Source organism: Echinops telfairi, unplaced genomic scaffold (assembly GCF_000313985.2).
Source record: "Echinops telfairi isolate 266 unplaced genomic scaffold, ASM31398v2 ScPeMD7_7469;HRSCAF=8507_0, whole genome shotgun sequence".
NCBI classification, from domain to species: Eukaryota; Metazoa; Chordata; class Mammalia; order Afrosoricida; family Tenrecidae; genus Echinops; species Echinops telfairi.
Window position 1 is genome coordinate 19,059,632 of NW_022111372.1, and position 15,049 is coordinate 19,074,680.

A 15,049-nucleotide genomic window follows, 5' to 3' on the forward strand; every position below is an offset into this window, starting at 1 on the left:
TAACCATCCCATAATAAGCAACCTTTCTGATCAAAGGACTGCAGTGGTATCCCTTTAAGTTTCTGTCTGTATATACTTTTCACAGTTATGTGTATCCTGCAACATCTCTTGGTATCTGAATCACCTAACTTTGAACTGTTTATCGGCTGGGTGATCAAGATGATAAGGCTTATTTAAAATGACTAGTATAAACAACAACAACAACACAAAACTCACTGCCTTTGAGTGGCTGCTGACATGTAGCCACTCTAAAGGCTTTCCGGCTTTACGGAAACAGCCTCACCTTTTTTCTCCTGTGGAGTGGCTGCTGGGTTATTGCCCTGCTATAACAAATAGTAATATACTTTCTGTATACATTATTTTATTTGTAGCTTGTGTGGTCTCTCTCTCTCTCTCTATATATATATACATATATATATATAATCATTTTATTGGAGGCTCTTACAGCTCTTATCACCATCCATCCATGCATCCATCCATCCATCCATCCATCCATCCGTCATGCACTTTTGTACATATGTTGCCATCATAATTTTCAAAATATTTTCTTTCTACTTGAGCCCTTAGTATCAGCTCATTGCCTCCCCCCCACCCCCCAGTATGGTCTACATTTTAAACAGAGTCCTTATCAGCAATGAAGTGTTGCCAAGATAAACTTTTAAGTTAGAGCATATGACTATATCTTATATCGATGAAAAATGAGTTTGGTCTAAAACTCTAAAAGTTTATAATGGTCAATGATGAGGGCAACACATATATAAGTGGGCTTTACACAATTGATGTATGTATGGATTGTGATAAGAGTTGTATGAACCCCAGTAAAATTATTCAAAAAGAAAAAAAAGTTTATAATGGTCATTTATGTTGTATACTTCACTGCAGCAGAAATTTCGTTTTGCAACATTTTTTTCTTTGTGTTTTTTTTTTTTTTGGTCAAGATAAAGATCCAAGAATTTAGCTTTTTTTTATGGTTCTAATGAGGATTTCTTTCTCATCATTTCATAAAGGGTCACTGATTATGTTGCCTCTGGTGATTGGCTAATATAAGCTAGTTGCAAAAAAGAGATTCCAGTTTATTTCAAAAGAGAGCTTGCCTCTCTTTGGAAATCACTTGGGCACAGCTTAAGGTTTGGACCAAGCTGAACTTCTGTCTGTCTCCAGAGGGGGTCTCCCTGGATCATGTTTGGGAGAACTTGGGGCAGTGCAACAAAAAAATCGATAGAACTATTATTTTAAATCATGCCTATTTGTGGGAAAAGAAGTAAAACATTTTCTAGGGTTATAAACTCTGCATGGGATGAATTTAATTTAAAGAATCACTTCTGACTTATTGGCTATTGATGTAGGAACAATCTTTTCCTACTTTATTGAAAAATATTTTTTTCCTCACTGTTAAAGATAAATAAATAAAAGGTTTTGTAACATTTTTGAGGGCTCTGACATCTTCCCAGTACTCCTGCTCTCAATTTTGCATAGTTCTTTCTAGGTCTTTTTCTATATAAATTGACATTTTTTTCAGGTATATTAACACTCGGTGGAGCACAGTTCTACTCTGACCTACATGGGATTGTTGTAAGAAGGAATTGATCTCAGCAGAAACTTTTTTTTAAGTGGGTGGGAAGATGGATTGCATGTTGGCTTTGATTTGCATTTCATTTCCTTGATGGCTAATGATATCGAGCAACTTTTCCCCTTATGATTATCTATATATAGCCCTGGAGAAATGTCTACTCAAATCCACTGTCTGTTTTAAAATTGGATAATGCGTCTTTCTGTTATTAAATTGAAAACATATACTTTTTGTGGATCTCAGGCAAAACATTAACAAGTAGTCCTTAACCAAAGCAGATGGACTGCGATGAAGGGGCGGGGAGTGTCTCAGGCAGGGGAATGTATCAGGATGGAGGAAAGAAGAGCACATGTAATTTATGAGTTTGAACTTAGCTCTGCTTTGATTTGTTTTTTATCATGACATTCGATTTATTTAAACATTTTACATAATAAGAGACTCTTTTTTTGCCTTTTTGCTTTTTAAAATCATTTTATTGGGGGCTCATACAACTCTTATCATAATCCATCCATCCATCCATCCATCCATCCATCCATCCATCCATCCATCCATTGTGTCATGCACATTTGTACATTTGTTACCATCATCATTCTCAAAACATTTTCTTTGTACTTGAGCCCTTGGTATCAGCTCCTCATTTTCCCCCCTACCTCCCTGCCCCCCCAAACTCTTGATAATTTATAAAGTATTATTATTTTTTCATGTCTTACACTGTCTGACATCTCCCTTCACCCATTTTTCTATTGTCCATCCCCCAGGGAGTGGGTTATATGTAGATCATTGTGATCGGTTTCCCCTTTCTACCCCACCTTCCCCTTCCACTCCTAGTATTGTTACTCTCATTATTGGTCCTGAGTAGTTTATCTGTCCCTGATTCCCTGTGTTTCCAGTTCTTATCTGTGCCAGTGTATATCCTCTGGTCTAGCCAGATTTGCAAGGTAGAATTGGGATCATGATAGTGGGGGGAAGGAATCATTTAAGAACTAGAGGAAAGTTGTATGTTTCATCATTGCTATACTGCACTCTGACTGGCTCATCTCCTCCCAGAGACCCTTCTGTAAGGGGATGTCCAGTGGCCTACAGATGGGCTTTGGGTCTCCACTCCTCACTCCCCCTCATTCACGATGATATGATTTTTTTGTTCTTTGATGCCTGATACTTGATCCCGTCGACACCTTGTGATCACACAGGCTGGTGAGTTTCTTCTATGTGGGCTTTGTTGCTCCTCAGCTAGATGGTCGCTTGTTTATCTTCAAGCCTTTAAGACCCCCGAAGCTATATCTTTGGATAGCTTTCTTCACCACATTTGCTTATGCACCCGCTTTGTCTTCAGCAATCATGTCAGGGAAAGTGAGCATCGTGCAATGCCAGTTCAATAGAACAAAGTGTTCTTGCATTGAGGGAACTTGAGTGGAGGCCCGATGTCCATAAGAGATTCTTATAGTTAGCCAGAAATGTATCTCTTTAGGAGATTCCCAAAGGCACCCATTTTTAAACAGGGCTCTTGAAGCCTCTCCAGGAAGAGTGAGAGTAAAGAGGGTGGCAGGCTGAGGACTGGACCAGAATCCACTAGAGAAGGTACAAGTCTAGGTTGTATTTGTCTCTCATCAATGTAAAATATTTTTTGAACAGGGATTCCATGGCTAGAAAACATTGACAGCCAAGCTTCACTTTTACATTTCAAGGATGTTTTTTCTTAAATATTTATTCAGCCTTCCAGAAGTTAGGTCTCCTTTGTCTTAAAGAAACAGTAAACAGAGATATCCTTCTCCCTAAGCATTTGTAGGTTATGTCGTCATGTGGGGGAGGGGGGGTGGAGTTTTGTCCTTTTCCACAACAGCCTTCCATGCAAGATTCGGGATTAGGCTTCCTTTTCTAGTAGTAGAGGTGTGTTCTCCAAGACCAACTTGGCTGGCAGTAACCAAAGACTAGGTTTTTCAGTCCCGCAAAGATTTAAAGTCTTGGGAACCCACAGGGGCACTTCTATTCTGTCCTATATATAGGTAAGTATGCATCAGAACTGAGTCAATGTCAGCGAGAATTGAAGCGCTTGGTTTTCGTTGTCGTTGTTATTAAGTGCTATAAAAATGTAGCAGTAGCACCCGGCTTCCTCTAAGTTTTCACAAGGGGGAATGGGCGTTAAGACTCGCAGTCCAAGGCTGGTCCCTATGAGGGAGAGGCAGAGGTATTGGCATCCTCCAACCTTTTCCGCCAGCCGTTCCTCCCACAGCACCTTTCTCTACTGCATTTCACCAATTCATTGCAAAAGTCACACAGAACTACAGACTATCCTCACTATTTAGGGTTTACGAGGAAATGGACAGGTTTAGGAATATTCTTGATTCAGTTTCTTTGATCAAGACAACTGCTTCTCAGCCAACCTAATAGGCCTTTGGCCTCTCAGCCTGGCTTCTGCTCTGCTTTGACAAGAATTGCAAAAGCTCTCTTAGCTCTGCTGGTAAGTGCTTAGAGGCGCCCTAGTCTAAAAGTAAGCCTTGGTCCAAAGCTCTCTGGGTTAGCAAACCCAATTTTACCAAATGCTTGCAAAAACCCTCCCACAGGATGGGACTCAACTTTCTGACTCTAAAGGGCCAGGAAGCCCAGTGCATCAGCTCCTGTCCAATTGTGGTTCCTGTCGTCTCATGCTGCCACCTCTCATTGTCTTCTGTGTCCCTCGCTTTCTTCTGTAGCTTGTGCTCTGTTTCTTCAGTGTTGGAGGGTGTCAGAACAGGAGTCCCATGTCCAAAGGATGTGTTTCACTCCTAGATTGTCTTTCTGGGTGGTTGCAAAGCTTTGAAATTGGCTCTTTCAAAATCTAGTGGAATGGCAAAACTAACCAATCCCTTCGCTAGAGTCCCTTCTACTTATCTGGATGGTCATATGCACCACAAGGGTCCATGCACCTATTATTAGCAAGTTATCCAATACCCTTGGTGGGCCATAAACACCTTGTTTGCATAGTCCCATACAGTCACTTGGTGGGAGTCATTAAGACTGTAGCTAGCAGAGCCCTATGAATTCACTGCCCTACAGATGCTATCAAAATAGAAGTGCCCTGGGGTTTTCAAGGCTATAATATTTAAGGGAACAGATGTCTGGGTTTTTCTACTGCAGATGCCCTTGAGAGTTTGAACCGCCAACCTTAGTGTTAGTAACCTCGCGTTTCACCAAAGCTTCTTCAGTTTGTGATTGCACTCCATTAGTTCTACATTTTGGGAGACCAAAAAACAAACAAAAAACCTCTCTCAGCTTTTTACTAAAGAAGGTGTGGCAAATGGATTTTTCTTCAGAGGGTTTATTTTTTATTCCCAATTCCCTGTCTTCATCAGGCTGTGTGGTTCTATTTTCTCTTAATGATCAACTGTAATGTTTTTGCACCACCTAATCATATGCAGTTCACACTTTTCAACTCCAGTTCCCAGGAATCTCTTTCCTCAGGCCTATTTGGAACCATATTAAAAGGAACACAATATGAGTATTTATCTCTCTTGTGTGAGTGTGCCTTTAATATATTTCCAGTATTAAGGAACAAGTCCTCATCTTTGGGGAAGCAGAGAGAGAAAACATTTTTCCTTTCACCTTATGACAGTAGTTCATAATTCTGGTGATCTCTCCACCCCTAGGAATATTGGTAATATCTGGAGATATTTGGGGTTGCTACAACTGGACACTGGCATCTAATGAGTAGAGGCCAGTGAGCCTGTTAAACTTCCTACAATATCCATATATGGGACAGTCCTCTACAGCAAAGAATTGTCTTGTCCCAAATACCAATTAGAGGAGAGTTAAGAAACCCTGTTTTAGAGTGATTTCACCTCTGGTTGCCCTTGGGCTCCAAAAATATGTGAGTATAGTTTTTGCTTCTAAGATATTCACTTGTAGGGAGTTTCCTCATTTACCATTAATTTACCTGCATAAATTGAAGGTAGATAGATCTTCACATCTTTGCCATCTTGTGACCTCTATACCTTCTCCCCAGTGTATAAGTGTTTTTATATGCATCTCTCTCAAGAACTAAAAATATAGCAGTCTAAATCCTTATTATAAAATAAAATTATCCCCAAGACGAAAGCATTATTATTAATTTATTTTAAGACGCATAGTCAAGGAATTGGAATTGACTTGATAGCTGAAAATTTTTTTGTTTTTTTAATCTATTTATTTATTTTAATAATGAATTTTATTGGGGGTTCTTAAAGTTTTTATAACAGACCGTACATTAATTATACCAAGCATACTTTTACATATGTTACCATCATCATTTCCCAGACATTTTCATTCTACTTGAGCCCTTGGTATAAGCTCATTTTGCCCTCCCTCCCCCACTCTCCCATCCTAATGAACCATTGATAATTTATAAATTATTTTAATTTTCATATTTCACATTGTCTGTTGTCTCCCTTCACTCATGCTTATGTTGTTCATCCCCCTGGGGTGTGTGGGTGTTGTATATCAATCGTTGGGATCGGTTTCCCTTTTCTCCCTGTTCTCCCCTCACCTTACCCCTACCCTTATGGTATAGCCACTCTCATCATTGGCCCTAAGGGGTTTATCTGTCCAGGATTCCGTGTGTCTAGAGCTCTTATCTGTATCACTGTACATGCTCTGGTCCAGGAGGATTTGTAAGGTACAAATGGGGTCATGAAAGTGGGGGGTGAAGCATTAAAGATCTAGAGGAATGTTGTGTGTTTCATCGGTGCTATACTGCACCCTGGCTGGCTTGTCCCTTCCTTGTGACCCTTTTGTGAGGGGATATCCATTTATCTACAGATGGGTTTTGGGTCTCCATTCTGACCTCACCTCGTTCACATAGAAATCTTGTTTGTTTTGGGTCTTCTGATGCCTGATACCTGCTCCTGTTGACACCTTGTGATCACATAGGTTGTTGTGCTTCTACCTTGTGGGTTTTGTTGCATCCCTGCTAGATGACCGTTTGTTTAAATTTAAATCTTTAAGACCCCAGACAATATATCTTTTAATAGCTGGGCACCATGGGCTTCCTTCACCCAACTAGCTTATGCACCCATTTGGGCAGACAATATTTGGATTGAGAACAACCCAAAAGTTAAACTAAGAAATAACATGATTTTTGACAATATGTGAAAATGATAACAAGTCATCAGTGAGAAAACCACCACTTGGGTGCCACAGTAGGTTGTCTGCTACCCCATCTTCAGCTCTCAAAAAACTCAAACCAAATGTAATGTCACCAAGTCAGTTCCAACTTATCGTGACCCTGTACACAGAGTACAGCTGCCCTTGTGGGTTTCTGTGACAGTCACCTAATCTGGTGTCAATTTGAGGATTCAGAGTGAAGGGGTGGAGTCTAGCCTGTCAATCTGGGGATAGCCAATGAGACTTCTGTAGGCATGGCCTTCTCCTGAGGATTCTGGGAAATCTGGTATTTCCTCCTTGGAGTGGGAGACTCACTCCCTGGGAGACATGGCAGCTGGCAAGACACACGGACCCACCCTGATGTTTTCTCAATGTTCAATTGCTCTTGTATATAAATCTCTTTCTTATACACATACGTGTGTCCATGGATTTGTTTCTCTAGTCTACCCAGACTAACACAGTTTCTAAGTTTGTAAATCTTCACAGGACCAGAAAACTTCATGTATCTTTCTTGGAGTCAACGGTGCCTTCCAACTCCTGATCATGCAGTTAAGCAGCCCAAACACATAACTTACTAAGCTCCCAGATCTCCTTCTTAAGCTACTTGTCATGAAAATTTTTATTTACCAAAACAAATGGGGAAAGGAAAAGTCCAATTGAGTTGGTAAAAAGAAATTTGAAACGTTGGGGGAACTAATTGCAAAATTAATGAGACACTTTGTGTTCCATGAGATGGATACATGTGTTCATCCTTCAGGCGAACACTGCTTATTTTTAGGAAAATCATGGCCATGGTTCTCAGAACTTGTAAAAATTGATTGAAGACTATTCAGAAAAGGCTAAATTCTGGACAGTTTTGTTTGTTTGTTTGCTTGTTTGTTTTTCCCAGTCAGCTAAAGAGTCTTGTATTGTAATATAGTGATTGTTGTTGTTGCTATTAGTTACCATCAAGTCAATTCCAGAACTACACCATTGTGTTTTCCAAGGCTGTTACCTTTGGATATCAGATCGCTAGATCTCTCTTCTGAAATGCATTTGGCTGAATATGAACCACCAAATTTTGACAAATAGTTAAGAACTTAATCATCTGATCACTGTTATTGTTAGGTGCCATCAAGTTGGTTCTGACTCACAGCAACCCTAATGTACAACCTGGGCTTGCACCATTCTCCCAATTGTTCTGATGATTAAGCCCATTGTTGAAACCACTGTGTCAAACCATCTCATTGAGGGCCGGCATCTTTTTTAATGTTCCTCTATTTGAGCAAGCATGATGTCTTTCCCAAGGGACTGGTCTCCCCTGACAACATGTCCAAAGTATGTGATATGAAGTTTCTCATCACCTTTGCTTCTTTCATTCCAAAAGAAAACAGAAAATAATAAAAAAATAGAACAAATTAAGAATGGGTTGAAAAGGAAAATGATTCAACTTAAAACAAAACACCAAACTCACTGCCATCACACGGATTCTGACTAACGGCGACCCTATAGGACAGGGACAAGAGGGAGGCCAACTGATCAAGCATCAAATTCAATCCAGCCCTGTAATTTTTGTGGGAGCAGATAATTTCATCTTTTTCATAAGGAAAAGTTGGTGGGATAGAGTCTCCTAAAGGCTTTCGAAAGTGTAAAGGCTTACATGGAGGATATAAAAGAAACCATGGCTCCACATTATATAGATGTACATATGCATACACATATACATGTACTTATATACACACACACATGTATGTTATGACCCATTGTACTTAAATGCTTCAGTGAATATTTTCTAAAAATAGGCATATTCTTTCATGTAACCAAGGTACGTGGTATAGATTAACTTGTGTCCCACAAAAAATGTATCAATTTGGCTAGATCATGATTCTCCATATTATATAATTACCTATTTTGTGATCTGATGTAATTATACTGTGCATTGTATACTTGACCTATCATGTTAATAAGGAAGGATTAGAGGCAGTTATATTAATGAAGCAGAATCTAATCTACAGGATTAAGTTATATTTGGGGTCAATCTCTTTTGAAATATAAAAGAAATCAAACAATCAAGCAGAGATTACCACCAAGGCAGAAGAGACAGGGGAAGAGAATGTCCTTTGGAGCTGGGGCCCCTGCGCTGAGAAGCTCTTAGACCTAGAGGAAAGCTGATGTCAAGACCATAGAGATCTCCACATACATTAAAAGAGACCAGGACCTTCCCCTGAACCAACAGAGAAAAACCTTCCTCTTAGAGCTAGCACCCTAGATTTGTACTTCTTGCCTCCTAAATTTTGAGAGAATGAATTTCTATTTGGTAAAGCCATCTGCTTGTGGTACTACTGTTCCAGCACTAAATAACGAATTCAGTATAATAATTAAAATCTGGAAATTGAGCATAGATAGTTATTGTTGTTGCTGTTGAATCAGCTCGGACTCGTAACAATCCTATATGTAGCAGAATAAAAACCATTGTCATTCTTTGCTATTTCCTGAAAGTTCTCATCCTTGAAAACCCTATGGAGCAGTTCTACTCTGCACATGTGAGGTCTCCGGGCGTTAGGAACAACATGACAGTAGATAAGAGCAACAAAGTATAAAAGCATTTCCACCATCTTCTGTAACACCATGTAAGACATGGACAATAACATCTGCAGGGAGCAGTTAGAACCCCTCCCTTTAGAAAGCCCATCTAGAAAACAAAGTTTGACCTATATTTGAAGAATGTTCACCAGCTGTTTTTCATCCCACAGAGGAGAAAGAAAGGTTCTTTTTTTTAAAAAATCTTTTTATTAGGGGCTCATACAACTCTTATCACAATCCATATATACATCAATTGTGTAAAGCACATTTGTACATTCGTTGCCCTCATCATTCTCAAAACATTTCCTCTCCACTTAAGCCCATGGCATTAGCTCCTCATTTTTCTCCCTTCCTCCCCCCTCCCTCATGAACCCTTGATAATTTATAAATTATTATTTTGTCATATCTTGCCCTGTCCGACATCTCCCTTCACCCACTTTTCTGTTGTCCGTCCCCCAGGGAGGAGGTTATATGTAGATCCCTATGTAGATCTTTGTAACCCTTTCCCCCTTTCTACCCCACCCTCCCGGTATCACCACTCTCAGCACTGGTCCTGAAGGGATCATCTGTCCTGGATTCCCTGTGTTTCCAGTTCCTATCTGTACCAGTGTACATCCTCTGGTCTAGCCAGATTTGTAAGGTAGAATTAGGATCATGATAGTCGGGGTGGGGGGGTTGGGGAGGAAGCATTTAGGAACTAGAGGAAAGTTGTATGTTTCATCGTTGCTACACTGCACTCTGACTGGCTCGTCTCCACCCCGCAACCCTTCTCTAAGGAGATGTCCAGTTGCCTACAGATGGGTCTTGGGTCCCCAAACTGCACTCCCCCTCATTCACAATGATTTCATTTTTTGTTCTTTGATGTCTGATACTTGATCCTTTCGCCACCTTGAGATCACACAGGCTGGTACGCTTCTTCCATGGGGGCTTTGCTGCTTCTGAGCTAGATGGCCCCTTGTTTACCTTCAAGCCTTTAAGACTCCTGACGCTATATCTTTTGATAGCTGGGCACTATCAGCTTGGAAATAAAGGTTCTTTACCTTATATCGAGGCAAAGGAGAATTTAGTTAGATTTGGTCCTCTTTATAATTAACTGGCCCACTTGTAGGGGTGAAGTCTGGTCTCCTTTTAGATTGTCATGGTTTTAAATCCCATCTAGACTGTGAATGTTCTGGGCAGTACTATGTGTATTTATATCAATACAGCATTTAAAAATGTTTACTGAGAACTGCATTTATTTACCTGATGTCAGTGCAAGTTCCCTCCCCATGTCCTTATCCTGCTTCCTAAACTCAAGCCGGAGGCCAGTACCAAATGCAGACACATTGTTTATTAGTTAAACCCAAAATCGAATCATTTGCCTTCAAGCTGATTCTGACTCATGAAAACCCCAGATGCTTCAAAGTAGAACTGTTCCACAGGGTTTTTGGGGTGCAATCCTTATGGGTACTGATTGCCAGGCCTGTCTTCCCCGGTGTTGAGTGGGTTTGAACTACCAATCTTCCGGGTAGCAGTTGACTGCAAACTTCTTGCATTACCCAGGGGAAGTTTGTTCATTGAGGTTGCAATGTATACTGTATATGTATATACACACGTACACCCATATACTTAAGGACTCGGGAAAGACATGGACACTAACACCTGTTGGGGAGAAGTTGGAAACCTTGGTTCAAAGAAGCCTAGTGAAGATTCATTACACTCAGAAATATCAAAGAAAAGGAAAAAACAAAAACACGTGACTCGTGGAGTATGAAGGTTAGTTAAGGGGCACACTATATGGTTCTCTTACTAACACTCAGTAGACAGCAACTTCAATCATCAGACGTATAAATAGACCTGCTTTTTTCATAAATTGTGATATGCTGTGCTCTTAAATAATCTTTGATTTTAGAAGTGTAGTGTTTGGATGTGTCAGGTAGAGATGGCAAATTAAAATACAGAGATCTGAAACTTGCGAGGGGTTCCTGGATGGTCCAAATGGTTAAGAAGGCATTTTGTGCTAACCCAAAAGTTGGCAGTTTGAACCCATCCAAAAGTTCCTTATAAGAAAGGATAGGTGACCTACTTGTGGGAAAAAAAACAACCACAAAACACAAATCATTCATTGAAAACTGTAGAGAGACTCAAATAGCTTTACTACTAGACAGACATCTTTGTAAACTTGATCATGGTCAATCGAACCATGGTCTAATATGATACTTGGTCAGTTGACCTCTCTCTTGGCCCCACCTGAATTTTCTCTATGCTCAAATATTTCTTGATTGTTCCACGACAGAAAGTTCTTCTCTGGCTTTTTAAATATTGTTGGTAGTCCAGTGATTCTCAACCTTTGGGGGTCGAATGACCCTTTCACAGGGGTTGCCCAAGACCATTGGAAAACACATACTTCGGATGGTTTTAGGAACTGAAACGCTGCTCCTCGATCCGTCTCCAGACAGGTCTACCCACATGCACATAAGCCCATATGCGAGTACCCAGTATGAAGACTTATCCATGTTACACCAGGCTTCAGGACAAAATTTCATTTATTTATAATTAGAAATAAATATTTCCTAGTATATATAAAATTACATATTGTTTTGGGGATTAATCACTCTGCCTTAATTATGTGAAATTTGTAACAATGATAATACCATCCTGTATATCAGATATTTACATTATGATTTGTAACAGTAGCAAAATTATAGTATGGCGTAGCAACGAAAATAATTTTATGGTTGGGGGTCAGCAGGAGGAACTGTATTACAGAGTCGCGGCATTTGGAAGGTTGAGAACCACTGTGGTAGTCCTTATTTCTTTCTTTATATCATCATTATTATCGTTTCCTTCTTTATTGCTTCTGTTAGGTTTCCCAGTTTAGGAAGCACAGAAGGAGTGGGTGCCTGGAGAATCATCGATGCAGTGGTTTATCGGGGAGGAGGGGCATCAGTGGGTGCAGGAGGAGGGCGGGTGCCAGAGCTGATGGCGATGTGTATGCAACTCTTTTTAGAAGCAGGTTAGCTATAGACGTGTCTGATATGTGACTATTACATTAAGAAAACTACTAAAACCAGAAAGAAAGAAAAAGAAGCCACACTTGACTTCGGGTTGCCAGGGTTGAAGGAGGAAGCGTGTTTGCCGAGGGGCACTGAGTTTGTTTTAATGGTGGTGGGACAATTCGGGGGAGGAATATCAGTAGTGGCTGTCCATCACGAAGAGCACAACCAACGACACGGGATTATACACGTGGAAGTTGTTGGACTGCAGGATGCTTTGGTGTGTACATTTTTGCCATAATTGACAAAAACATGAATAACAATGGGGGCGGAGAAAATGCTGTAAAATTGATTGTGGTAAAGATTGTACAACTTCTGGGTTGAATTGTGTGTTATGTGGTTGAAGTGCCAATAAAACGATCAAAAGAAAGAAAACCCTAGGGAGCACAGTTCATGTGACCCGAAAGGGCGTTGAAATGGATTCCAGCAACAGCGCAGACGCAGGGAGCTGGGCCAATGAAAGCGACAGGCACAAACGGGAACGTTTGATTTCTGCCATGCTGCTGCGCTGTCATTTGATGTTTTCTCCCCCCATTAAATTTTACCCTTCTGCCTCCCGTGTCCCTTGCATCTTCAGAAAGGAGCTCATTGCCCGGCTGGATCAGGCCGAAAAGGAGAAGGTGGACGCCGCGCAGCTAGCCCGGGAGTACGAGGCGCTGGCCGAGGAGAACCGGACGCTGAAGCTGGCGCAGTCGCAGTGTGTGGAGCAGCTGGAGAAGCTCCGGATACAGTATCAGAAGCGACAGGGCTCGTCCTAGCTCATGGCCAAGTGCTCCCCGAGAGCGGCAGAAGGGGCGGCTGCGGTGCGCGGGCCAGAGCTTTTGATTTCGAAGGGATGAAAGTAAAATCTACCCTGACTTCCCTTCATCACCCACACGGCAAATGCCTATTATGAGTTTCGTGCTTGCCAGCTTCTAGCCTGAGAGAAAGATTTCTTTTTTTTTTTTTAATTTTAAATAAGATCATTAAGTTGAACCGTGCCCATGATATATGTTTAGAGATCACAATTCTTTCCCAAAGATCTAGGTATATAGCTTTGGAAAAGAAAAATAATTTCTTATTTAGGAAGGCATAGTCCAAACGTACATCAGGGGCAAGATGATGAAAATAAAGTCGTAATGGTCCCACTGAGTCATGAGCCGGGCAGAGTTAAGCCATGGAAATTACGCACGGAAAGCTCACTGCAGTTCACCATGTGTGTATGTTACATTTTCATGCCTTTAATGTTTGGCCACCAGGAACTTCCCTGTATAGATTTATGTTCACCAGAGTCAGATTAATCCCTTACTGATTGATTGTACTCGGAAGAAATGATCATGTATCAAAAACGCTTTCTCGTGAAAATAGGAGCAGGCAGCATGTTTGTGCCCACAGAGCATTGGCCAGTGCTGACTTGCTGTTGTAATAAAAAACCAGATACGGTTTCGTTTCCTTCTCGTCGCTTTATATCACGCTCGACATCTCTGCCTTGCTTGTTGGGTCTTGGGGCACCGGGGACAGAGGAAGGCATCATCGGACTGTACCTCTGAAAGCTCTCATGAAAGCAGCAGTCTCATGTCATTTTGCTTTGGATTTTTGGAGAGCTTTTGAATCAGTAATAACTAATAGGAATCCATGAGTAAATCGAGGGTTACAATTATTTTTTCCCTGCTCTACCTATCATATTTCCTCAAATTGATCTCTTTGTTATTTGTCCATTTCTATTCATGTAACTTTTTCATTAAACATGGATCAAAACTGTCAGCTTGTATTTTGCCTCTTTCTTACCCTCTTATGCTAAAAGTGGCCATTGCCTAACCCACATCAGAAATTGTTCTTAGGTGTATTTGTATGTCCCAAGGAGCAAAGTCCCCCTTTCCGGAAAAGTCAGGGGCTTCTTATACAACAACTTTGAACATTTTTACTGAACATGATGATATTTACCCAGAAACCATTAAAAACTGATTAAAACAGTAAAATGACAAGAATTGACCAGTATTTCCCAACGGGGGTGATTTTATGTCCTTCCCTCGCTCCCCGGGGAGGACATTTGGCATTGTGTTAAGAAGAATTTTGTTTGTCACACTTGGGAGTGGGGAGGTGTTACTGGCACCCAGTGGATAAAAGCCAGGGATGCTGCCAGACAGACATACGGAATAAACTCCACGGCTACGAAGCCTTGGACCCCAAACAGCAGTGAGGTTGAGACCTACTCACTGGGCAGTTTGGACAAATGCCAAGGGCAGCTTCTTGCAGGGCTGCCCATTTCTTGTAATGTGGTACAGTCTACAAAGACCTGCTGTACCTTAAAAAAACCCACAGTTATTCTGCCCTCCACCCCTCCCACCCCCCTGAAACCTTTCATTGTGGTTTAGGTGAAAGTCTATGGAGCAAATCAAAACTCCATTCAGCAAGTTATGCACATTTTGTTCCATCACACTGGTACCAGGCCCTTCAATGTAACAGCACCTTCCCCACTTCCTCCCTGGGTTCCCCATTTCCAATCTTCCTTCTTTCCTACTCCTTCTTTCCTTCTGAGCTTTGATTTTAGGCAGATGTTCCCAGTTGCCTCGAATGGCTGACTATTCTGAGGAGTATGCCCTCCCTCATATGATGGTTGAAGGTGAGGTGGTGGGTAGATTCAGTGTCAGGCCTAAAGGATCGCTAAGGATCACAGTCTCAGAGGTTCTGTCCATCTCGATCAGACCAGTAAGCCTGGTCTTTTTATGATATTGAATATTGTTCTACATTCTGCCAGTAAGCCTGGTCTTTTTATGATATTGAATAT

General features: G+C 41.0%; 1 protein-coding gene across 1 annotated transcript in view; it reads left to right on the forward strand.

The window, feature by feature from the left end:
- The window catches only part of MAP3K7CL (MAP3K7 C-terminal like), a 73,177-nt gene extending 59,155 nt beyond the window's left edge, over positions 1-14,022 (forward strand). Inside the window, exon 6 of the mRNA XM_004713097.2 lies at positions 12,860-14,022. Coding sequence (XP_004713154.2) covers positions 12,860-13,040 — 181 coding nt within the window. The 3' untranslated portion in view covers positions 13,041-14,022. The remainder of the gene's footprint in view (positions 1-12,859) is intronic.
- Positions 14,023-15,049: the final 1,027 nt, after the last annotated feature.